We start from the raw sequence: 24638 nt of genomic DNA, 5'->3' as shown, positions 1-24638 counted from the left end.
AATTAAAATAGCAATAAGGCAACATAGACTGCTTGCTAAATAAACAAATACCATTTTGGTGGGGTAATATTCAAAGCCGATGAGATGCTGTGATACTTTCATACTTGCTGGCTGCATTATAAATCCCCTATAACCATTTTGAAAGGAAGTAATTTGGCAATACATACCCATACACGGTGACAGAAAATGCTTCTTTTAGTTATCTAGCTTTAGGAAACACTCTTGAATATGGGGAAAAAATTATATGTAATGAAGGCTATCATTTATTTGAAGTTTACCATGTGATATCCATGATTTAATTTAGTCTGTAAAACAATTCCCAAAATGCAAGAAAAGAAGGGAAACAGGGATTGTTTTAGAATAGTAGAAATATGTGTGGGCAACAATGGAGTTATTTCTCCTGCCCCTAAATTTTCTGCAAGACTTAAAAGTACAAAAGAAATCCTAAGAAAAGTGTAAATGGTTAGGATATTGTTTTCATATTGTAATATTGACAATTATAAAAGTTTGGGAGAACTAATAATCATTAGGAACTTCATACAAGCAGATGAACTGTCAAATAGGTAATGGTTTCAGTTTCTGCCTCAGAATTAGCTTGACAAGAAGTCAGGAGGCATTTTTGTTTGTCTGTGGTACATACATGGGAAGAGCTACGCAACTATTATTCTATGGATGCAAAGCACTTGTTAACAGTTCATATGCTGTTTTAGAATTAACTTGTGGACACTGGTTAAACACTTTTAACAAGTGAGAAATGCAATGGAAAGTGTAAGAAAAATCAGGACACTGGCAACAGAGCAAATTGCAACCACTGCAGAAATAGCTGAATATTTCAAAAAATTTAAATGAGAATAAATGTAATGGCCTTTAAAGGAAAAAACATTTAATGCAAAACATAACATTCAATGTACATCACAAAAGTCAAATATGGAAAAACTGGGCACCGAAATTCTAACAAAAGGATAAAGTTGCGCAACATGGCAGGAGTAATCAGTAAAGCCTGTGCATTCTGATTAATTAATTTTTTGCCTGTTTCAATCCTTTCTAACACACAATTTTACAGTCAAGAACACAAAATTGTTTCGTTTTATACCCTACCATTAGTTGTACTTAATTGTCTGTTATAGTTACCTTTTTGCCAAATCTCATACAAACACAATGGAGCAATTAAAAGAAATGTCCAGCAACTGCTTTCTGCTCTGCGATACATAAGATCAGACAGTGTCTCCCAACTAAAATTCTGCTCCAAAAAGCTATCTTTTTTCCTCTCTGTCCCTGTAAGGATGTTTTATAACAAGCTTCCTAGAAACATGCAAAATTGAGAGATCTGAGAATTTCTATTCTCTTAATTCTAGTAGGCCTGATACTACTATAGTAGCTAATATTATTAACAGAATTGCAGAAATTGAGATAAGTCCTAGAAAATCTGGGTTTTTATTCCTGACTTTGAGTATCTAAGAATTGCCTGTAATCACTGGAGAGAGGGTCCTGTCCTGCAGAAGAAAAGAAACTGTATTAGAGAAGAGAACAGGGTGAACGACCCTCCACTCCATGGTGGGCCTAATTGGCAGTCACCCAGCTGTGCCCCATGTGGAGCTGGTCCCCATGTATCTGGCGAGGACAGCTGGGATGTGTTGGGGTCATGAAGAGCTGAGTGCTGACCTGGGAGATTAGGAAGGAGTCCAGACTCTGGTCTTCAGAGTCTGGGCAGGGAATGGAGTTCTGGTTTCTTCTCACTGTTAAGGACTTATTTCATGAGGTACATAGACCCAGTGGAAATCTCTCTAGAATCTGTTTCCTGGAAAAACAGTAAACAAAACAATTTCTTGAGAAGGAAGTGCAACCCATTCCAGGTTTGTTTCTCTTGGAGGCCTCTGGGTTGAAGCTTTTGTAAAGTGAGCTAGCAATACCAGGCCTAAACCTGTGCTCAGCTGTGTTGTTTCTTTTGGAAGCAAATTTGGGTGCAACAAAGTTTTAATTAGAGAATTAAATGTGATTTAATCCTAACAGAAAAGTGCACAGGTAACTTAGAGCTCCTCTTTAAAGGAAACAGAGGGAAACGGTCTCCCTAATTTCTCAGGAATATCCTATTAAAGTTTCTACTTAAGACACTAGTCTTCTAACTAAAAAAAAAAGTGGGGAAATTTAATTTTAAAAAAAGTTAAAAAACTTTTAATACAGAGTAAGCACATTTTTACATTATTTATGCACTGGCATTTCCCAGGTAATTTAAGATGTGTTTAATGAATTAAAAGAATAGACCCTTTCTTCAAATACTTATTATCTTCCCATCTATCTTTTATCTAAGTAACAAAAGTGAGGAAATTAAATTATGCCATATACTTTACACATGTGTATACACGCACACAAAATATATGCACATATGAATATGAATATATTATTAAAGAAAAATGATAAAGTTGTAGTAACTCATATGTACTGATTTTCAGGGCAATTTCATGAGGTTTTTCTAGGAATAAGATAATTTCAGCACCCCATTGATAATTTTTAATCTGCAAAACATTAAATTTGGGTACATTTTGCAGGCCATTTCTCCAAAAACTCAGCTATTCCTTTTTTCATTCTTGTCTGTTTTATCTAAGACTTTTAATGAAACACCAGTCCTAGCAAGTGGCCTTTACAATTCAACAAAAGGCAGTGAACCTCTTTTCATATGTTGCCCAAATGGTCCTTAAATACATGTGATATGTATGTTTTCTTTTCCGGGTACATGTAAGTATGACTTGATTTTAATAAATTTCTCCCTATAAAATAAAATAATCATTTGCTTTTATTCTTTTCATTTTTGTGAATCCCGTTAAGTATATTTTATGGATTAAATAGGGTCTGGGTCTTATTCTTTCTGAACCTAATATTCTTAGCACAGCACGCTCACAACAGCTTTGCCGGCTCACATCTGCTCACATAAAAGATCTTAACAGAAAACCCACCTGCTCAGAAAGCACACCTGTAAAGGACTAAACAATGTATTTTAAAAGATAATTTACATCATGAGAAAAGAAGTCATTCTCTTCTAAGAACTATTTGGGAACCCCAGAAAGCAGTCTTAATGTTATACCATTTACCAAATAGAGAAAAAAGGGGGGGGGGGTTACCTTTTTGTGCAAGGCATGAAATTCGCTGTACCTTTTCTCAACAAAATGTTTTCTTCCATTCATTAGCACTTCTATCTTAAACACCTAAGAAAAAAATTAAAAAGATTAATTCCACCAGTTTGAAACCTTCAGTTGTCTGATGTGGTAAGTTTGTGACCATGATATATTTCATCCCTTTAATTACAGTAGCTGATCCCCCAAAACCCTGAAGACTCAGGAGACCCTTGGCCCAACAGCACTGATTAATGAGCACTGGATCCAAATGCTCACTAACAAACTGCAGTATCCCTGTAAACGTGTCTAGAGACAATGAAAACCTAAATGCATTAAAATGCTCCTTAACTTTTTAATCAGAGGACGTCCCTCCCTTAACATGATTTCACCAAATGCAGATGATGGTATTGAAATAGAAATGTTATATCACAGCAAGAGTCTGGTAAAAATCGCAGACCCGCAACATGCCGTGATGAGCATTCCAATGACTGTCCTGCTATGTCAACTGTAAGACAATCATGCAAAGGATAGTGCATTTTAGGTTAATTTCTTCCTAACCTGCATATTCATCTCTAGTCTCAGCTGGGCTTATTTTGCTGTTTGCAAACCAAGGAAAATGTAGTAAAGGTTCATTTTCCCTGCATGATACGAGTGACAGCTCGTGCTCCTACCTCCGGAAGGTTGAAAGGCCAGATGAAAAGGCTCTCTGTGTGCACTAATTAGTAGGCACTAACATGACATTTTCTTGATTTTTAGGTCAGTGGGTCAAGTCTGGGAACAAGGGATGGAAAATATTGAGAAATGCTCAGGAAAACAGCATTAAGGTTGGGTGGGGGAAGGACGCTGGGCAGGAACCTAAGAGAAGGTACTCGGTTATTTTCCAAACTTGGTCATTGTCTCCTGTTTTGTGAGTGCGAGTTTGTCAACACAGACATGAGGAAATATTGTGCAATAGCTTAGTAAGCCTAATCTCCTGTTTCAATTGCCCTTCTGAAAAAAACACAACAAAACTAAAGTTGAGTTCGTGTGAAACTGAAAAAGAATTTAGCACATGAGAAACAAGGGCACATGCTGTCATAAACCCAGATCGCTATGACTCTATATTTCTGCTCTATATGTAAATGTGCCTCTTTTTTTTTTTTTTTTTCTGGATGGCCAGCAATTATGTCATCAAACAAAATGTGTTTGTATTTTTGTGCTTCTTCAATTCGAAAACAAAATTTTCTGTTGTGTGACTTAGTTTTAGAAACCTACTTTTATTAACTAAGTGGTACATTTTTACCCATTTAATCAATATTTTAGTATAATATTTGGTTTTTCAAGTAATCCCCCTAAAATACTTTTCTTTGGTGAATTTGTGAAAATATTTTCTTCTCAAAACATACACATATGCTTCAAAGTCTAAGCTATAGCTACATTATGTCTTAGAAAATAATTGTTTATTAATTCACGAAAGAAAATTCTTCTTCGAAGACCCTGCCAGGAAGAGAATGAAGAAAACACACCGAGCGCACAAACAATAGCAGCACAGCGTTAGCACAGGGGCTTGGTTAATAGAATGCAGAGCCTCCTTTCTAGCGTCAGGCCCCAGATTTAAATCAGGACAATGTGGGGGCAATGAAAGTAGTTTCCATCTGCTGAGCTGCATGAAATAAAGAAGTGATGTTCTGAGTCCAGTTACTTGAGGTTTCATCACAAAAACCACCACTTTAATTGGCATGTTTGCTGCAGAAAAGGAGAAAGCTGAAGACTTTCAGTGGGTTCAACCCACTAGGTCACCCCTCAAGGTGCCCCCTCTTGAAGGCCAGGAAAAGACAATATGCCACAGTGGCTGCTGCGTGGAATTTGGTTCCATTACCAAATCCCAGAGTTTTCACAATCACTAAAGTTATGAGGGGAGGGGAGGGTATACACACACACAGAGGGAAGTGTGAGAAATTTTAATTCTAATATTTTTATTATGTTGCCATTTTTAAAATGAACAATATGTCTAATATTGTTAGTATTTTTTTTCTTTTTAATTCTGGGAAAAGATCTTGGGAAGGAAGCTGGTTAATCAGAATTTCCATGACAATGTGAAGCAAGAAATGGAATCAACTTAATAAATGCTATTTTCCTGAATTCCATACCAGACTTTTTTTTTTTTTAGATCTGTGATACATGTTGTCCCTGCTGCCTGGAAAACCTTTCTTCTGTTTTGGTTTCCTGGAAAACTCTTTATAGTTGTTAACTACCTCTAAGGTGAGGGCAACACATGATGACGTTTGGAAACCTCCAAGTACTATCTGGCATTCATTCATTTACCTGTTTTTTCCACATATATTTCCTGAGGGCCTACAATGTGCCCAGGAGTTAGTATTCAGCAATGAACAAAACAGGCAAAAGCCCAGGCTTCATGGAGCACACATCCTATCTAGTGAGGGGCGCCGACTATAAACAAACAAATACGGGGATATCAAGGAATGAGAGGAGCTGTGGAGAACAATACAGTGGGGTAATGAGCTGTGGCTGGACAAGGTTCTGTTTTAGACAGTGGAGTCAGAGGGGGCCTCCGTAAGAGGAGAGGTGGCGAGAGGTACAAATGGGCTGCCGCTGGAATTTCGTACCAGGAGTGTGTGGACCAGGGTTATTTGTTTTTCTTCCTATTAAAGAAATGTTTTTTTTTTTTTAAAGTTAATCCTAGGGCAGAGTGATTTCCACTTCTGGCCAACAAGGAATAACTGAGAACAGATTTAATCTCCCACTCATAACAATTAAAAAATTAGATTTTTTCTTTTGTTTCCCTTGTCCAAGGAGCTATATCAGAAAAATATATTGCTACAAGAAATAAACAAATGGGACTACAACAAACTAAAAAGTTTTTGCACAGTAAACCATCAACAAAATGAAAAGACCACCCCTGAATGGAAGAACATATTTGCCAATGATCCATTTGATAAGGGGTCAACATCCAAAATTTATAAAGAACTTGTAAAACTCAACACCAAAAAAACCAAATAATCCAATTTAAAATGGGTAAAGGACCTGAACAGACATTTCTTCATAGAGGACACAGAGATGGCCAATAGACATGTGAAAAGATGCTCTATGTCATTTACCATCAGAGAGATGCAAATTAGAACCACAGTGAGATACTAACTCACACCTGTCAGAATGGCGATCATCAATAAATCAACAAACAACAAGTGCGGGCGAGGATGTGGAGTAAAGGGAACCCTAGTGCACTGTTGGTGGGAATGCTGATCGGTGTAGCCACTGTGGAAAATAGTATAGAATTTCCTCAAAAGTTTAAAAATGGAGCTGTCTTATGACCCAGTGATTACACTTCTGAGAATATTTTCAGAGAAACCCAAAACACTGTTTCAAAAGAATATATACACCCTATGTTCACTGCAGTTACTTACAATAGCCAAGACTTGGAAGCAATCCAAGTGCCCATCAGTAGATGAGTGGATAAAAAGCTGTGGTACATTTACACAATGAAAAACTACTTGGCTGTAAAAAAAAAGAAGGAAATCTTATTTTTTGCAACAGCATGGATGGATCTAGGGGGTATTATGCTAAGTTAAATAAGCAGGTCACAGGAGGACAAATACCATGTGATTTCACTTATATGTGGAATTCAACGAACAAAATAAATAGATAAAATAGAAGCAAACTCACATATACGGAGGAAAGAATGACAGCAGAGGTGAGGGGAGTTGGGGGCTGAAGTGAAAATAGGTGAAGGGGTTAAGCAACCAACCCCTTGAAAACTCACAGACACAGACAACAGTACGGTGATTACCAGAGGAAAAGCGGGGTGAGGGGAGGTAGAAGAGGGTAAAGGGGGGATAAATGGTGTGAAAGGAGACTCGACTTGGGGTGACGAACAAACAATATATAAATGATGTATTATAGAATTGTACACTTGAAACCTGTATAAATTTTATTAACCAATATAGCTACAATAAATAAATGAAATTTTTTAAAAAACTGGATAAAGTATAATACATGGGGAAAAGGGCTCTGACAACACTGGACACAAAGAAATGAAGACAGTGATTTATGGGAAACAAACAAGGTGAGCCCTGTGATTACCACAGCAGGGCCCTAAGGTCTCCAGAGGTTGGAAGTTAGAGGATGGAGTGTGGGCACACCAAGGTAATTTTCTCTCCAGCATTCAGATGAATCCTCATCAATACATGGGATTAGGGAATCTACCCAAGCATGGGAAGAGATTAGAAAGAACAGTGCTCAGAGACCACAGACAACTGGGCATAGTGCTTGTTCCCCAAAGCCAGAGCAGGAAACCTCATAATTCATGAGGCATTAGTTACTCAGAAGGGACTTGCCTTGGTAGTGAGCAAAATTAACTCCAGACTAAAAGATCTTTTAGTCCAGTGTAACAAACCTTAAACATAAGACCTGAAGACAGCCAACCATTTCTAAGTAATTTAACAACATGCCAGAACAAAGCTCAAGAATATTTTTAGGAACATAAAATTGTCCTGCACTCACCAAGATAAAATTTACAGAATCTGGCATCCAGTCAAAAAGAAGCAGAAAAATGTGATTCATAATGAAAGAAAAACCAATCCATTGAAACAGATCCTGAAATGACACAGATGATAAAATTAGTAAACAAAAGCATTAAAATCATTGCTACAAGGGAAGGTTTTATGCTCAAGAATCCAGAGGAAAGGTTGATCATATTAAGTGGAGGCATGAAAGATATAAAAAGAGACTCAGACAACAGGTCTGGTCCTATTGACAAAATCAACAATATCTGTGATTAAGAAACAAAAACAAAAACTTGACGGATTAATAGCAGATAGACATTGCTGAAGAAAAGATTAGTGAACTTGAAAACCTAGCCATAGAAACTGTCCAAAATAAAATAGAGGGGGGGAGAAAAAAACTACAAAATAAATAGAGCATTAGTGAACTATGAGTCAACTTTAACTGGGAACATCTATGTGTGATTGGAGTAGAGGAGATATGGGGAAGAGGGGTTGGGAAGAAAGCCAAATACGTTTGAAGATATTATGACCAATTTTTTTCTCAATTTGGTAGCTACGACAAACTCACAGATTCAAGAAGACCAATGAATCCAAGAACGAGAAACATGGGAAAAAACAAAAAACAAAAAATAAAAAACAAGGCACATCATAACCAAATTGTCTAAAACCAGTAAGAAAGAAGATCTGAAAGGCAGCCAGAGAGAGGGATAACACAGAAAAGGTAGAAAGATATGTTCAATGACAAATTTATCAAATATCTCTATAAATAACCAAGCTTACAAGAGTGATTCAATGCATATATATTTGATAATGTTTTAACTTGATAGAAATATGTTCTATATAAACTATAAAATAAAATGTACAGTTAAAAGCTAGTTAAATCTTTTAAAAAATTTAATCTTTATTGCATTAAAATTATCCTTTAGCCTCCTTATACCTCCCCCCCAGCAATCACCACACTGCTGTCCATGTCCATGAGTCCTTCCACCTTTTTGCTCAATCCCTCCGCCCCCTAACCTCTCCCCCATTAACTAAATCTTTAATAATTATTTTTTAAGTATTCTGGTAATTTTTCTCAGTCAATGATAATAATAATAGCAACAACGATAACAACAAAGACTTTTATAGTACTTATTAAGTGCAGGCACTACTCAATAAACTCTTGACTCATAATAATCACTTATTTAATTCTCACAACAATTCCACATGAGATAGTTCCTATTACCTCCATTTTATATGTAAGGAAACTGAAAAGCTGGATTTTGAACCCAGTGATTTGGTTCCTGAATCTGCCTTCTTAACCACTGCACATGACTGACTCCCAATGAAAAGACTCCCTTACATAGTCCTATTCATTGGAGAAACTGAACACTTCAAAATAGGAGAAACCCAGAAACATTCTAGAGTGATGACCAATCTTTCCATCCATTTTCCTCCAAGGTTCTGTGCTCTGGAGGGGAGTCTGCAGGATCATGGGGCACTGTCGTGGGTGGATGGGGCATAACATGAGGTTTTTACTCCCAATTATTTGGCGCCTGTGCTTCTTTCAGTCAAACCAGAACACTGATCTATTTAAAAAGCATACACCTCTCTAGAGCAGAAGGACACCTTTTAAAAACAGTTTACTAAATCTGCACTATTCCAAACACTTGATTATATAATGAAAATAAAATTATATTATGCACATATATAATTACAATATTGGGAACATTATCATGCTATTTTCAGAATCAATCTATACAGCACCAAAGGCAATTATTTTTACAGAAGAGACTGTAAATATTTTAAATGTTATCAACGTAAAAAATCATGGCATAACTAGCAGAAAATAAGATGAATGGGGGAGGAATGGGGTGAAAAGAAGTAAATGGGGTACACATTTTTTCATCTTACATACCTGGTAGTCAAAAGGATTTGGATGAAAAATGGTGGATGAAGAAAGTGGTTAAAGTTACAAAGTAACACACAGAAAAGTTATAATGTTAATTTCTTAATGATGAAATGAAAATCATATACATAGCAAAAATTGTGTGGAGAGGGGGAAATACAAGGGTGCAATGAACTACAACATTCCTATTTCAAAGTAGAGAAACAACAGAGATTTTGTGAGGCTCACACATCAGGAAATATAGAATAAATGTGTGTTAGAGTTATGGTACTTAAAACAAATCAGAAACTTATCAAAAAGTTCTGGTTCCAAAAGGTACAAGACATTTTAGTTTTCCTTTTATATGTCTATGTCGTCGGCAGCCGTCCGTCTCGAGAGACGATGGTGTAGCTTCTTAAGAGTCTATCTGCACCGCCGAGAATGGCTGTGCAGTCCGACTCGGGAGTGACACGGTATCTGTCTCCTCCCGTGTTGAATCGACATCTTGCGATGACGCTGGAGTGTCCTCTCCAGTGAAGCTGAAGCTACAGAGCCTGGGCAGGGTGATATGGAGGGTCTGCTGTTGCCCATGCAGCAGACCCCCCCTCTCTTCGCAGCTGAAGGGTCCAAGGGAAAGACGGAGTCAATACAGCTTGGCTTCAGGTGCGCCGCAGGAGTTGCCGGTGTTGACTACAACGTCGAACCGCCTTATGGACTCCGGCTCCGGATTTTCTGTCGGGGTTTACTCCCTTAGCCTTTCCCCTGAAGAGGTATGCCGCAAGGCAGCGGAGGATATGTCTATGTATTGTTGTATTTTTTTGATATAATGTGTTGCTTTCAGATATCCTGATAATGACATGATCCCTGTAAATATTTTAGTTTTAAATCTCTCTGGTGATGAAGGAAAGACTTTCTTGAGTTTATTGATATTTATAGGATTACAAGTTTTCAGTCTAAACTCTAGTACTGATTAATTTTAGCTGTAGCTCCTTGACTGATTATTTGATTATGAAAAGTCTCCATTTTTCTTTTCCTCTTAAACTGTATGTGTATGACATAAAACCAATCAATCAATTCTGGGTGAGAGGAAAAATGCACTCAGATACAACAGGTCATACATGTTGGATGACTAACACAGTTTTTAAAAATTATTATTAGTTTCAATATCACATAAGTTTGCCTTAGATTTTCTATAAATGTGAACTTGCTCCTTCTTTGATTACCTGAGTTGTTGTGGCAATAAATCACATATTATTTCAAACAACTAAGAATTCTGGAAGGTAGATACCAAATGAGCTTTATTATTCTCTTTTAAGACCAGCTTTGGAAGAATAAAAATAGATAAATTTTATCTGTACTACTTATTAATTTGGGAAAATCTAAATATGTTTGAGCAATTACTAAAATAAGAATAATAGAATGATGTCTACTGTACTAGTTTTTTCAACAATAAAGGTCTTGGTGCTTTCTATGATGCTTTGAAATGGAACAAACCATTACCAGTTATGAAGCAACAGACAAAGTCTCCAGCAGGAAGCACGGAATGATTTTCATGAGTATTTGAGGACAGCCTTCATCATAGACTGCTCAAGGAAGGAATTTGTGGTTAAAATAGCTTTTCTTATGGAGGAACAAAAAGTCCATTCCCAAACTATTTAGCTATGGATGGATTGTACCTCCTCATCACAAGCTCAAGGCTTCAGCAAAAAGGAGCAACTCTTCCACCTGTCCCCCAAATCCTACAGACTCTGCCTAACCCAACAATCCACAGCTTTCCCTCAGGGGCCAATCACATCACATTGAAGGCCTTCATAAGCCCTCCCCAGGCTAGGCCTCCGACTGCGCAGCGTAGGTCAAGGACCACAGCGCTCTGCTCACGGATGACTCTCTCTAGCCCAAGGAAACCGATCCTACCTCCTTTCCTTTCAGCCTCCAGTGAAATTCCACCTCCATTCCAGAGCCTGTTGGGACTTCAGGCATCACTGTCTTCCTTACCTCTCCTTCAAACAGATCATATAAATGGCACAATCATATTATTTAAAGTACAGTCATACTCTCTAATTTTCAGCAAATGGACTACTACTGACTAATTCATAAAGATACATTTTATGTAGCAAATAAACTGGAATTTTTGAAGTTTTTTTTTAGGAAATAAGATGTTTCTGGTAGAAAATTTGTTCTAGTTGGTCAGAAAATATTGTTCCTAAGAGTCTGACAGTTACAAGAACAACTGTGTAATACAGCCCTTTTATTAAAAAGAAACTATCAGTCTTAATAACTAATACATTCTGGAGAAGCTACTGATGGTGGAAAGAGCTGGTCTGGAGGCAGGCACAGAATTGCCAGCTGTGTCTCCTTACAGACGCTGCTTACCCCCTGTGAGCCTTACTTTCCTCATATGCAATATGCTGATGATAATACATATTTCTTAGGGCCGGTGAGGGAATAAATAAATAAGACAAGGTATACAAAGTACTTAGCACTCAGCCTGGCACATGCTTGGCATGCAATACATTTTAGTATCTACCTGAATATCACTGGGCTTCTCACAAATCTAAATGGAATCTGAGGTTATTAATAGTCTTGATTTCTCTAACACACCATGAAGTACTACAATGCACTAGATTTACTTTTTTAAAACTACATTTTTGCTAAAAACCTATTCAGTCCAAAACATCAAAAACTTCAAGGTGCTTATCCTCTCCCTCCCCCCATATATATGTATAAATGAATGGATATGTATGGATACATAAACACACTTATACATGCACACAAATACATACACATAGATATGTTGATAGACAGATTTATTTTTTTTTCCAAGGAAAAGAAATGCAAAGATTAAGCATGGGTGCTTAAGACTTACTGGTCTCAATTCTGATAAGTCGGCACCAAAAAGGTGAGATTAAGATTCTCCTGTGCTCTCCCAAGACCGAACATATTATGGTCTTTATTGGACCCAGAAAGGGAAGGCTGCTTGGTCACAGTGGAAAAACACCTGCCACTTTCAAAGCCTTGCTGCTTGGCTGTGAAGGATAGGCAGAGAGTAGGTTGCAATGGACAAGCTCTGTGGCCATTAAAAAAAAAAAAAAATACAGACCAGTTTGTACATCCTACAAGTGAGGTTTCTCTGCATGAAGAGTCACCCTGTTCCTGTTGAGGAGAAAGCTTTTACTATTCTACAGACAGGTGTTGTTAAGAGTGCATGCACACAGTTTTAAAATTTCCACCTACAACAAGTAAGCTCTTAAATACTGTAGAATTCTCAGCCTTCTTTCAAAACTCAGAATTTTAATCGTTGAGAAAAAATATTTTTTAAGTATTTTACTCTCCCAAGCTATGTTTGTTTTAAAAACTGTTATGTTGTGTCAGATGGGTATTAGACTCATTGGGGTGATCCCTTTGTAAGTTATATAAATGTCTAATCACTATGCTGTGTACCTGAAACTAATATATTTCTTTATTCAAATATTTATTGAGCCCTTACTATGTGCTAAGCCTTGTTCAAAGTCCCAAGTAAAGTGACAAAGAGCTCTGCCCTCATGAAATTTACATTCTAGCAGGGAAGACAGATGATAATAGATATAAAAATAAGTAAATTATACAGTATGTTTTAGAAAGTGATTACTTGGTATGGGGGAAAAATAGCCGGGTAAAAGGAACTGGGAGTGCTAGGGGACAAGATAAAGTTTAAAAAGAATGGTCAGAGTGGGCAACATTGAGAAGATAGTAATCGAAGACTATAAAGTCGTTATCACAGATCCTAACTTAATATCATAGTTTTTGTTTATCTTAATCTATTTTTTAAAAACTCACTGATACATGACTGTTTAAAAACCATCTAATAAAAATTTACATTAATTAAAAATTAAATACAGGAAAAAAGAAATACAGAAGTCTTAAATTTCTGTATTCAGCCACGTTTTCTAAATCTATATAACACACTAGTGGCAAAAAGACTCTCAGAGAGAACTTCGGAGTCTAACGAGGCTGAGCCTCAGCATCTATCACTGTCATTCTTCATGTGAAATCAGCATTTCCAAACCCTTATATAAGGAGCTGCTAAAGAGGGAAAAAAAGAAATTCCAAGTGCTTCTCATATTGATTTCTTTTACTCCAAACAAAGAGATTCTCCGAGTTACATGATATATCATAATCACTTAATTTGTCTGGCTCCTTTAAAGAAAGAACAATGGATTCAAGAAAAGGTGTTGACTTGCAAAAATATAATCATTTTGCAAGTTTTTTGTCATTTGTATGGGTCATTTTCCCTTAGTAACATGACATATGTGGTCTATAGAGAAACTGTAAATGTAAAACTAATTCATGCTGTTCCCAAGAGCCTAAGCTAAATAGGAAGCAGCCCACATCTGAAAACTCCTCCACTGCTGCCAAGGGTGGGAAGGGTAAACCTCTACTTGCCTAACCTCCAGGTCTAACATATCAGACATTCAGAGTTAAACCACCGATATCACCTGGCTGTGAACACTTTTTTCTTTCCCTCCACAGTGTTTCCACGTGGACAGAGCCAGTACTACGGTAAACCTCCCTGCCAGGCATTTTCTCACAGCGACGACAGATTTTAAGAAAACTTTTTGATGAAGTCCTTTTCTGGAGAAAAAAAAATGGTTCACAAGATAGGAAACTGATACCTCCGCCACAATTAACTCAGTCTTTTTCCAAACATTTGCTAAGTGTCCAAGCACTCTGCTTCTCACCATGGCTGTGGCAGGGTTATCCTTTTACAAACTGAAATTCACTATGTCAACCTAATACGGACACATGAAAACATTTCCAGACATGGTAGCTGCTTGGCCCTCAGAAAAAATAGTATATCCAATTTAAATATAGTGGAGAGTGGGAAAGCACAGTTATGTGAGTTTTATTATGTGGCTTTTCATGGGATATATCACAAAAGTAAATTAATCTAAATATTTATGAAGAATCGAAATAGAACAAAAATGTATGAGGATGCTTATTCATTAACTAATATATAGATAGATATTGATATGAACTATGGGTGCAACACCGTGGCAACAAATCAAAACTGAAATATGAACTTATAAATGAAAAAGAATATTTATAATAATAAAAATTGTAGGCAACCTTATATTAGATGGTTAATAAATGATAACATATTCATATCATGTTCCAGATTTATTAATATAAAATGGTATTAATCTTGTCAATATTTTAATAAAATAAGAGCAGACTATAAGAAGAGTACACTGTTTCATGTTTAAATGAATATATGTGCACAACAGCATATGTACATATATACACAAAAAGCTGGGAGAAAACAACAAAGCACCGAAATATTTTGGAGGCATTAAGAATAACCATTTTTCTTTTAACTTTTCAGGTTTCCCCCCCAATGTTTCTGCATGGCAGATGTGTATCTCCTATTATTTGCTAAAAGCAAAAATATGCTATGATGAGAAAAGCTGCAAATGAAGTATTTTAGGTTCCAGGTCCCTCTTTGACACTTAGTAGCCATGCAGACGGAAGTCACTAATCAGTGCTAGTCCTGTTCATTTTATGTAACATGAGGGGGTTGGCCAGATGCTTTCTAACGTATTAGTATTTTCCTTGTATGTAACTATGTGTTGCTTTGTCACATACAGATCTCCCCAAGTCTGCTCTAAGGTAGAGACTGTGCCATATGCACATATTTCTTGCCATGTTTTACACACTGAGAAGGTCAAAAAAATATGAATTCATTCACAACTAACCATTCATGCTTATCTTACTGCTCAGAATCATTATTTTCAGGATCAGATTCTGTTCAGTGAGTTGTCTCACACCTGTCTCTCTCTGACCAAACAGCAAACTCAATTCTCAAGGCAGACCACCCTACCCTCTACCCCACTTCCCTCCCCTACTGCCCTACCCTGTGTGCAATTTCTGGCTACGAAATCAGAGGTTCTATCCAGGTTAATCTGTAAACTGTGGTTTACAGAAAGCCTGGACCACACACTCTCTGCTCACTTCTCAAGCCTTCTCATCCCACGGGCTTGCTTTTCTTTTCCAAAATGCTCACCCTTCTCTCTCTTCCTAGGCTGCGTGTGACTATGTGTCATGTCCTCTTGCCTCGGAGGGACACGCACACATCCCACTGCCAGAGGCTGTGTGAACACTCGCACGCATTCTCGAGAAGGCATGGATGTGGCCAATGATACACTGTGGAAAGGATTCAGCTAGGCTATCCATGATAATGTGAAACATAAAACCAGGCGCACATTTTTCTAAAGTTGTTATAACCTGATGCCTCCACCATATGAGAAGGGTTGGTTGGGCCCAATGCGAGTGACCTGTGTGGCCTGAGTCTGGCCGGGAGAAGCTGGGGCATCAGCAGGCTACCTGGCCCTTCTCTGGCTGTTGTGCAAAATCACAACATCCCTCTGACAGGTGAAGAAGAGTGGTCAGATTTTCGTTTTTGTTTTAGTTAACCTCATTATATCTTGGTTTTAATTATTTTCCCAATATCTAAACAAACTTGGGTTAATCTACTATTGGGATCTCCCTAATATGCTTTCTGAAATAAAACTAAATGACTAATTTTTCTGACCATGAAGTCAAAATCCTACACAAAACACCACAGAAGCAAGTCAGATGAAGCTCTGCCGCTCTTGCAAGATATGACTCCGAATCGGTTTTGTACTTTGTAAAATTCAAAGATATTCCCACTTCATTAACACAATTCTTCATTCTTCACTTCTTTGTTAGCACCACAGAGAAATTCCAGGCTTTTAAAAGATTCAAATGACTTGTATCTAAATCAGACCTGGACTCTCTATGCTCAACATACCGATTTACATGAAATCTCTTCGAGTTTCTCTGCTTCCATAAAATGCGGATGCCACTGCCCATCAGGCCCAAGTTTGCCTCTTCGCACAAACAGTCCAAAACAGTTTTCCTGATCTCTTTCAACTTGAAGTGTTGTCAATATATGGATTGTCTTGCTTTCTAATTCAGTGAAAAATCTAGTTTTCCATTAGTCTCTGCCTTTCTAATTTTCAATACAGCTTTACTAAATGTAATTATTAAAGGCAGATTCAAGAAAGCAATTACTGAGCTACTGGTTTGTATCTCTGAAGTCTTAATAAGTGGCAAAAAGTTGTAATTGCACTAAGAATATTATATACAGTTTTTCTATGGATTAGACACACACACCCTTGAATTTGTATATGGGGAGACATTTAAAACAGTATATAAAGCATTCTCTCTTAAAACACAAGTTTTAACCCTGATTTAAACTTTATGCAAAGGCAATGCTGTCTGTTGTAAAGAGTCAGAAACCAACACATCAGAAAAGCGACATTCTGCTCTTTCTCCAGGACTCTGTGACTTTGGTAAACCACTTAACTTCCCTGGATCTCCTTTTTCTCTCCATCTGTAAATATGCAAGAACAGTAAACTACATGGCCACCAAGTACTCTTTCAGCTCTAAAAGGCTATTGAATACTTATTCAATTCCTAATCTCTGCTAGGCTCAGGCCTACACACAGGGCAGAGTTAAGATACATACATATAAATGGGTGGGGGGAGATAACCTCTTTGGCAGTCATTCAAGTTATTAGATTTGGCTTTCCATCTACAGGCCAACAGCAGAGCATTCATAATGTGGTCACTTGACATTGGTTTTGGACAAACAATAAATTCTGTGAATGGAGCCATTGTCCGCAAACCAAAATGCTTCTGAACCATTTAATAGTCACCTAGCAACCACTTAATCATTCTTATCTCAGTATTGTGATATTTGATAACTCACAAGAGAACAGGAGCAGGTTACTGTCATCATTTTACAGATGAGAAGATTGAGAATCAAAAGTCAATGACCCCAAAAGCCTCACAGCTAATCAGCAAGTGGTCTGTGCTCCCATATATGACCATGGGCTGACTTTCTATAAAATTAATCACTGAATAAGGCCATGGAAGCTTTTGTCCCTGTGACTTTTTCACTCTTCAGATATATCTTCAGTGCTCTCAATGATATTCCTTGGCTTGTCAGCACCACTCAAAAAGAGTACCTATTGTTTACCTCGAACAACGTAAATCTATAGCAATCACCTCTACCTTATAGTAATTTAGTTAATATATGAAGAACTTAACTTCTGAATTTCTAGATTTTGTGCTAATGGATTTCTGTCAGTGTCCCTACACCAAGGCCTAAAAATCTATGATAAGCATCATCACTACCACAGTTACCTGAAGGTACATCTGTAAACTCAAAACCACACTGTGGTGGTTTTTCCAAATCTTCTTTCATTAATATCTGAAGCCGAGGGGCAGGGGTAGGGGGGTCAGAAACAAGTAAGCAAATAAGAAAAACACTATTCATTTAATTTCATAATAAAGTTAAAGACTTGTTTACTATGTCTATACTGAATCATCTTTTTTTCTGAAGGTTCACTGTGCTTAGTCTGGATGCCACATTTTCACACATTACTGTGACATGAGAAGAGTCTTTTCCATGAAGAAGCTACAAAAGCCACCAGATGTCTTTTCCTGGGGCATCTGAGGAGCAAGGAGAGATGTTTCCTCTGGGGAGCAGAGTTTAATTATTGTGTTAGCCAAAAAGTTTGTTTAGAACCATGGCTCTAGGAGTGCTTAGTTGTCTTTAACTTCATTCAAAATAATTTTGTTAGATTGTATTATGACAGCTGTCATATCAGTGTGCATTAAAAAATATCAAAATTGGTGAATTTTTGTGCAGCCATTTTAATATTGAAGATGGAAATAACTACACAACATTTTTGGTAAATTATGCTTTGTTAGTTCAAGAAAGGTAAAAATGCAACGGAAACGCAAAAAAAAAAATTTTTGTGCAGTGTATGGAGAAGCTACTGTGACCAATCAAATGTGCCAAAAGTGGTTTGTAAAGTTTCTTGGTACTATTGACATTTTGGCCAAGTAATTTTTTGCTGTGGAGCTATTGGAAGATGTTTAGCAGTGCCCCTGGCCTCTACCCACTAGAAGCCAACAGTGGGAGATAGCTGACATACTCAAAATATCCAAATCAATAAAGTTATTGGTGAAAATGAAAGACGTGTCTTTCATTTTATGGAAAAAAACTAAACGGACTTTCTGGCCAACCCAATATTTGCAGAGCAAATGAAAACATTTCATAGTGAAGTTTTGTCGATCTCAATAACAAAGTTAAGGCCATCTAGCAAATTTTCTGTACAGTCCAGAGCTGAGAAAAAGAATCAAGACTTAGAGTTTGCCATGCAAGAATAAGGAGCCCACATCCCAAGTCACCCACCAGATAAGGGTGAACTGACAGTTACAATAGCTTGTTGTGTGGAAGGATTTCTATTCAGCCAATTTCTGGTCAGAGATTGTATTTTGAGAAAACAGACTACATGCCACTGTTAAATAAAGAGCCTCTTTCTTTAAAGTGAGTCATAAGAACAGGGGTGTCGTTTAGCCATAGAAATAGCAACATAAAATTTGACATACAAGACCCGAGATCTAGCAAACTGAAGCAGCATGGCCAAGCCTTGTGGGTTGCGCCCGAGCGGAGAAGCCCGCAAACAGGTGGATGTCTTCAGGCAAAATCTTTTCCAGGAGGCTGAGGAATTCCTCTACAGATTCTTGCCACAGAAAATCATACACCTGAATCAGCTCTTGCAAGAGGACTCCCTCAACGTGACCAACCTGACCTCTCTCCGAGCCCCATTGGACATCCCTATTCCAGACCCCCCACCCAAGGATGATGAGATGGAAACAGATAAGCAGGAGAAGAAAGAAGTCCCTAAGTGTGGTTTTCTCCCTGGGAATGAAAAGCTTCTGGCCCTGCTTGCCCTGGTTAAGCCAGAAGTCTGGGCTCTTAAAGAAAAATGTATTCTGGTGATCGCATGGATCCAGCACTTAATCCCCAAGATTGAGGATGGAAATGACTTTGGAGTGGCAATCCAGGAGAAGGTGTTGGAGAGGGTGAATGCGGTCAAGACCAAAGTAGAAGCTTTCCAGACAACCATTTCCAAGTACTTTTCAGAACGTGGGGATGCTGTGGCCAAGGCCTCTAAGGAGACCCATGTAATGGATTACCGAGCCCTGGTGCACGAAAGAGATGAGGCAGCCTATGGGGAACTCAGGGCCATGGTGCTGGACCTGAGGGCCTTCTATGCTGACCTTTATCATATCATCAGCAGTAACCTGGAGAAAATTGTCAACCCAAAGGGTGAAGAGAAGCCATCTATGTACTAAGCCCAAGGCTAGAAAAGAAATAAATTACCAATACTTTGTGTGGGTTAAAAAAAAAAAAAATTGACATACAAAATGTTAAAGATAAAAGCCCCAGGTCTCCTCTTCAAAGAAAAAGCATTAAAAACATTTCTTTTAAAACCCTCACTTGAGGACATTTTTTCACTGCTTTCAGAGAGAGAGGAAAGTATCGATGTGAGAGAGAAGCGTTGATTGGTTGCTTCCTGTACACCCCTGGACTGGACCAGGGATCAAACCCACAAGCTAGGTATGAGCACTGACTGGGAATCGAACCTGCAGCCTTTCAGTTATAGGATGACACTCCAACCAACCGAGCCACACTGGCCAGAGCTAAAGAAATGCATTTTATAAGGAAGCACCAAGATAGAGACTCAGAATAAAAGCTTCTAAAATACATAAGCACAAATAATTATAAACACAAAATCTAATATTGTCACTTGAAAGAATTAAGAAAAGAGGCCCTGGGTGAAGAACCTTGGAAGGGGCCTGGCAAAGGCACCAGAGGGAACCAACCCCAGAGCTGGAAAAAAAAAAAATGAAGAGATCCAGGTCTCCCTGGAAACAAAGTCAGGAACACATTTCGCTCACGCAATCCAAATGAACAAGCCACATATGGACACAGACAACTATTAAAGAAAGAAAGACCACAAACAGTGGAAAATGCTGTGGGCTTTGTCTTAAGTCTGATAGTAAGTAGCTGTGCTACCTGGGGTAAATCATTTACTCTCACTTCTGGCTCTAGTTCCTTAATTTCATCAGTAAAAAAAAAATGTATTGCTCACATCTGTGTGTAAACATGTACTAGATGCTGGGAATACAGGGAACTAACAGCACAATGCTCAGGCTTATGACTGCTCAGAGGGAAAGGGCTCGAGAGACAGCATGAAATACGCCATCGCTGAGAAGTGGTTGATAAAACTGAGACCTGATGCCTAAGGGGGTGTTGAGCATGGAGGGGACCTCGGTCAAGGGAGAAGGTTAGATTAAGAAGCAGATTCACTCGAGGAACTGAGACTGTGAGACTGGAGCTCAACGGGGAGGAAGAATCTAGAATAGCCACTTAGGTAGGCAGGGGCCAGATCCCACGGGGCCTCATCACCCACACTAATGATCGACTTGCCTTTCCCAAATGAGCTATGAGAAGCCACCCAATGACAGATGTCCAGAAATATCTTTCTGACTCCAAATTCATGGATTCTAAAGAGCGCACAATTTTTGTTTCTAATGTTTTCACTTAAACATTTTATAATTACACTGTATCAACTGAAAAGCGAACTCAGTTATATAACAGTTAGAGAGGCCTTTAAAAGTTTAAAAAGAAGTGGACAGTTGGCTTTTTAAAAACGAACTTACCGGGACCTTTGAAGAACCCTCTCGTAAGAGGCTCTTTTCCTTTCCCCCTCCAAGCAAGACCAACAGACGGCTGCGCTGCCAGCTAAGATGACACAGAAAACCCCTCTGGTTCGCGGGCACTGCTCTAAGGACGAGAGAGAGGGAAAATAAGGGTTCTCCACCTCACCCCCAGTATGCAAGGCCCTCTGCAGGGCAGTGAAGGCAGTGCAGCTCAGAAGTGTGCCGCTGTTCCCAGAGGAAACAAAACAAGCTGAGAAGGAGGGGAGGTGGGGGAATGGGGGTCTTGAGGGGAGAGGAAGAGGCACCATAAAGGCTGGCCTAAGGAGACAGGCAAGGGCAGAAGGCATCCTCAGGCTTCACCAGGGCTGGACCAAGGGCAAAGTCAGCTGCCCGCTTAAGTCAGATGGAAAAGAAAACAAAGTAATGGATATAGGACTACCAGAATGACCAGAGGTGAAACCACTGAGAGAGAAGAATTTTAAAGGACAAGCACAACTATGAGTTTTCCTATAAAGGATACTGTGGGGGAGAAGTCTGAGGTCCCCAGATTAACTCTACAAGCTAGGTATCTGACAGGGATCCACATAAGGGTGGGCCATGACCTACAACTCCAGGTTAGTGTTCAATGGAATAAAACTCTCTGTATTCTATTTATGACTGGGATGACATGTTATACTGATCAACTTTTGGTTGCCATCAAAACTAAGTAATGATTCAGCTGGTGATATGATTCTGAAGTACAAGAAGGACGCACCAACCAAGGGTCTGGTTCTTGCCCAGCACGTGACTGGGAGAAGGTAACAAGCGTACGCAGGAGCCTAAGTCTCTGTACCTTGTTCACGCACTGTAGGAAGTGCTTGAGGACAGAGAAGGCACTTGAAGCCGGTCTTAGGAAAAGGGGAAGAGACTGATAACACCCTCAGCACAGTTTTCCATTAGCAGCATTCTCTCTCACCCCCACTCAGTCTGATTAAAGGGAAAGATGGTCAGGAACCCCTGACTCAACAGAGCCACCTCCCCACACAAAATTCCTTGTCCTCATTCACTCACTCATCAAAGCCTGCCTTCTGGAGGCTGGGCCTTGGCGGAGCAGTGGGGATGGCCCTCATTTTGAATTTGTCTCCATATTTTCATAACCTTGGTCCTGAAATAAAAGAGGAAAGAACTCAAAAGTAAATGTAAAAACAAAAGGAGTAGAGGGGGCTGGTCAGGAGGATCAGCCTAGGAGAGCAGAGGTCTCAGGACACCCAGACACCAGGCAAAGACCACCTCAGATCTTAAACATCACAATGAATGGTAGGATTAAATTTCTAATGCAACTGTGTTCTACTGGATTTTTTTCAATTAAGTTGCTCTTTCTCAAAGTAAACTTTATCGCCAGTGATTTTCTTAACTCCCTAATCTTATCCCTTACACCTGCTACTCCTAACAGTTAAGTGATGGTTCACTATTTATAGAATAAGCTGATATCTTTCTGCCTTGAACCTGCAAGCTCTCAATCCACTCCAGCCTCAGTGCTGCAATTCCTCATAAATGAAAAGCATGCACCAGAAGGAGTTATTCCATTAGGGAGTTTACAAAAGATAACCACACCCACGAACTGTAATCTGGTCATTAGCCCTTTGAGTGCCAATGTCGCTGCGAGCAACGCTGACAAAGTTTCCCAGAAGTGCCCAGCATCACTCCCAGTGACTCTTTTTTCCGATGGCTATAAATGAAAATAACAATGGAATAATTCATATTTAATGTTTTCTCTTTTTTTGTACCTCAGGTTATATACTGATATAACTTGTTCTCATGTTGATCCAAATTTCGAATTACGCATGGCACTCAAAGGGTCAGAACAGGATCTGCCCCTCAAAATAAGTCATTCCTTCTGCAAGCATTCATTAAATTCCTCTGTGGGCTGGGCTCTGAGCTGGTACAGTGAGCAGCAAAAAAGACCTGGTTTCTTCCCCATGGGTCTCAAGGAAGAGAGAAACTAATTGTGAGCACAGGATTAGGACTGAAATAGGAGCGGGGAGGAAATGTAGATGGTGCCCAAGTCATCTTAATGGGGAAACCTGGCTTTGTCTGGGCAGTGAAGGACACCCCAGAGATTTAACACTGTGCGCCACTCGTGACAACAGACAGGCTAGGCAGCTGTTTTCACAGTCTACATACGCCCATAATACTCAGACCCACGACTTATCTAGAGACAAAAAACCTGGGTTCAAATTCCAGCTTTACCACTTACTGTCTGTGTCCTACACTAAGTTATTTCAAGTTACTGGGCATCAGTTTTGTTTTAGAGTTAGTAATACTCTCTGTGTGAGCTTTTAAATAAGTTAATATTTATAAGGCACAGAGTATGCTGTCTAGCATATAGTAAGCACTCAACAAATAACAGGCATTATTTTCATGTCCTAAGCGTCCCTGAATTTTAATGTATTTAAATGTATTTAATGACCCTTCATTTGAATATATCTGAATGCCTGTTTCTAGCTTCAGGAATGAAGACTCAGAGTGCTCTCAGAGTATGTGCCCTTCATTCATACGGTAACTCCTCTATTTCTTTTAGAGTACTTAAGGCCGTTTCTTAAGTGAAATAAATGTCTTTTTGTAATTCAGTATTTTGAATGGGTAATAATTCATATGGTAAAAAAAAAAAAAAAAAAAAAAAACGATACTAAAAGATACACAGTGAAGTCTCCCTTGAAACCCAGAACACTGACCAGGTCACTCACTATGGACAGATTTTTGGCCTTGCTCTGTGCACATTTGAACAGCGTTATGTCCTTCCCTTCTACATAAAAGGCAGCATGTTACACACACTGTTCTGCCTCTTGCTGGTTTGCTTAGCAATCTTCCCATATGAGGACATAGATTGTCTTTTTCTTAATTATTGCCACATATTATATTCTATTGCACGGATACTGTTATTACCAATGTCTTTTTAGCTTCAAACTTGTCCAATTATAGTTTTAGCGGTGGGTGATGGAGCAAATGGGTAGAAATATCATTATTTTCATTTGATTTCATTGTTCTTGGTCAAAAACTGACAGCAACTAATTATTTTTGGTATATTTTACATAAATAATCTACACAATCAGTACGCTACAGCTTAAAATAATAATTTTTCCCTTAAATGACTTTAAAACATCTGTTCTGCATTTCATACATATCAGGATCATTTTCCCTCCTGCTTACACGGGAAAAGTGCCGGCTGCTACAGCATCCAATCAGTTACCCCAGGAGATGTCAGCTGTCAACCGAGTCTCTCACAGCGATTTCCCTCTCCTCTCTCCCTTCCCACTCTGGGTGAGCTGTCAAGTTTCTAGCTTCTGATGTGCATTTACATCACTCAATGACATCTGACAGCAATGAAAGGCCACAGAAAACTGCTTATTGATCAGAGCAAAACTAGTTGACGGAACAGATGAGGTTGTATCACAGAAATGCAGCCCCATTCAGGTGATGACATTTTGCTCCCCGTACACAAGAGCTTAATGGAATACAACTTCATTATATCATGCCACTTGTGCTTACAGCACCAAACCCAGCTCCTGACTGTTTTGTCTATGTGGTGATGAGGAC

General features: G+C 38.7%; 1 protein-coding gene and 1 pseudogene across 4 annotated transcripts in view; one reads left to right on the top strand and one right to left on the bottom strand.

The window, feature by feature from the left end:
* Positions 1-24638, bottom strand: part of SNX24 (sorting nexin 24) — a 140285-nt gene that overhangs the window by 66767 nt on the left and 48880 nt on the right. The window contains exons 2-3 of one of the 4 annotated variants that reach the window (XM_090279057.1): positions 7611-7703; positions 3117-3200 (exon numbers count right to left, since the gene is read on the bottom strand). The exons of 1 other annotated variant lie outside the window; for it this stretch is intronic. In XM_090279057.1, coding sequence (XP_090135183.1) covers positions 3117-3200; positions 7611-7703 — 177 coding nt within the window. Of the gene's footprint in view, positions 1-3116; positions 3201-7610; positions 7704-22112; positions 22207-24638 lie in introns of all 4 variants that reach the window. 2 more of the 4 variants (XM_090279059.1, XM_090279061.1) reach the window with 2 other exon arrangements.
* On the top strand, positions 18949-19731 carry LOC150008895 (proteasome activator complex subunit 2 pseudogene; annotated as a pseudogene).

Source organism: Furipterus horrens, unplaced genomic scaffold (assembly GCF_987537825.1).
Source record: "Furipterus horrens unplaced genomic scaffold, mFurHor1.1.pri manual_scaffold_5, whole genome shotgun sequence".
Lineage (NCBI taxonomy): Eukaryota > Metazoa > Chordata > Mammalia > Chiroptera > Furipteridae > Furipterus > Furipterus horrens.
Note: the sequence above shows the minus strand (reverse complement) of the source record. Positions and strands in the feature narration are given on the sequence as shown.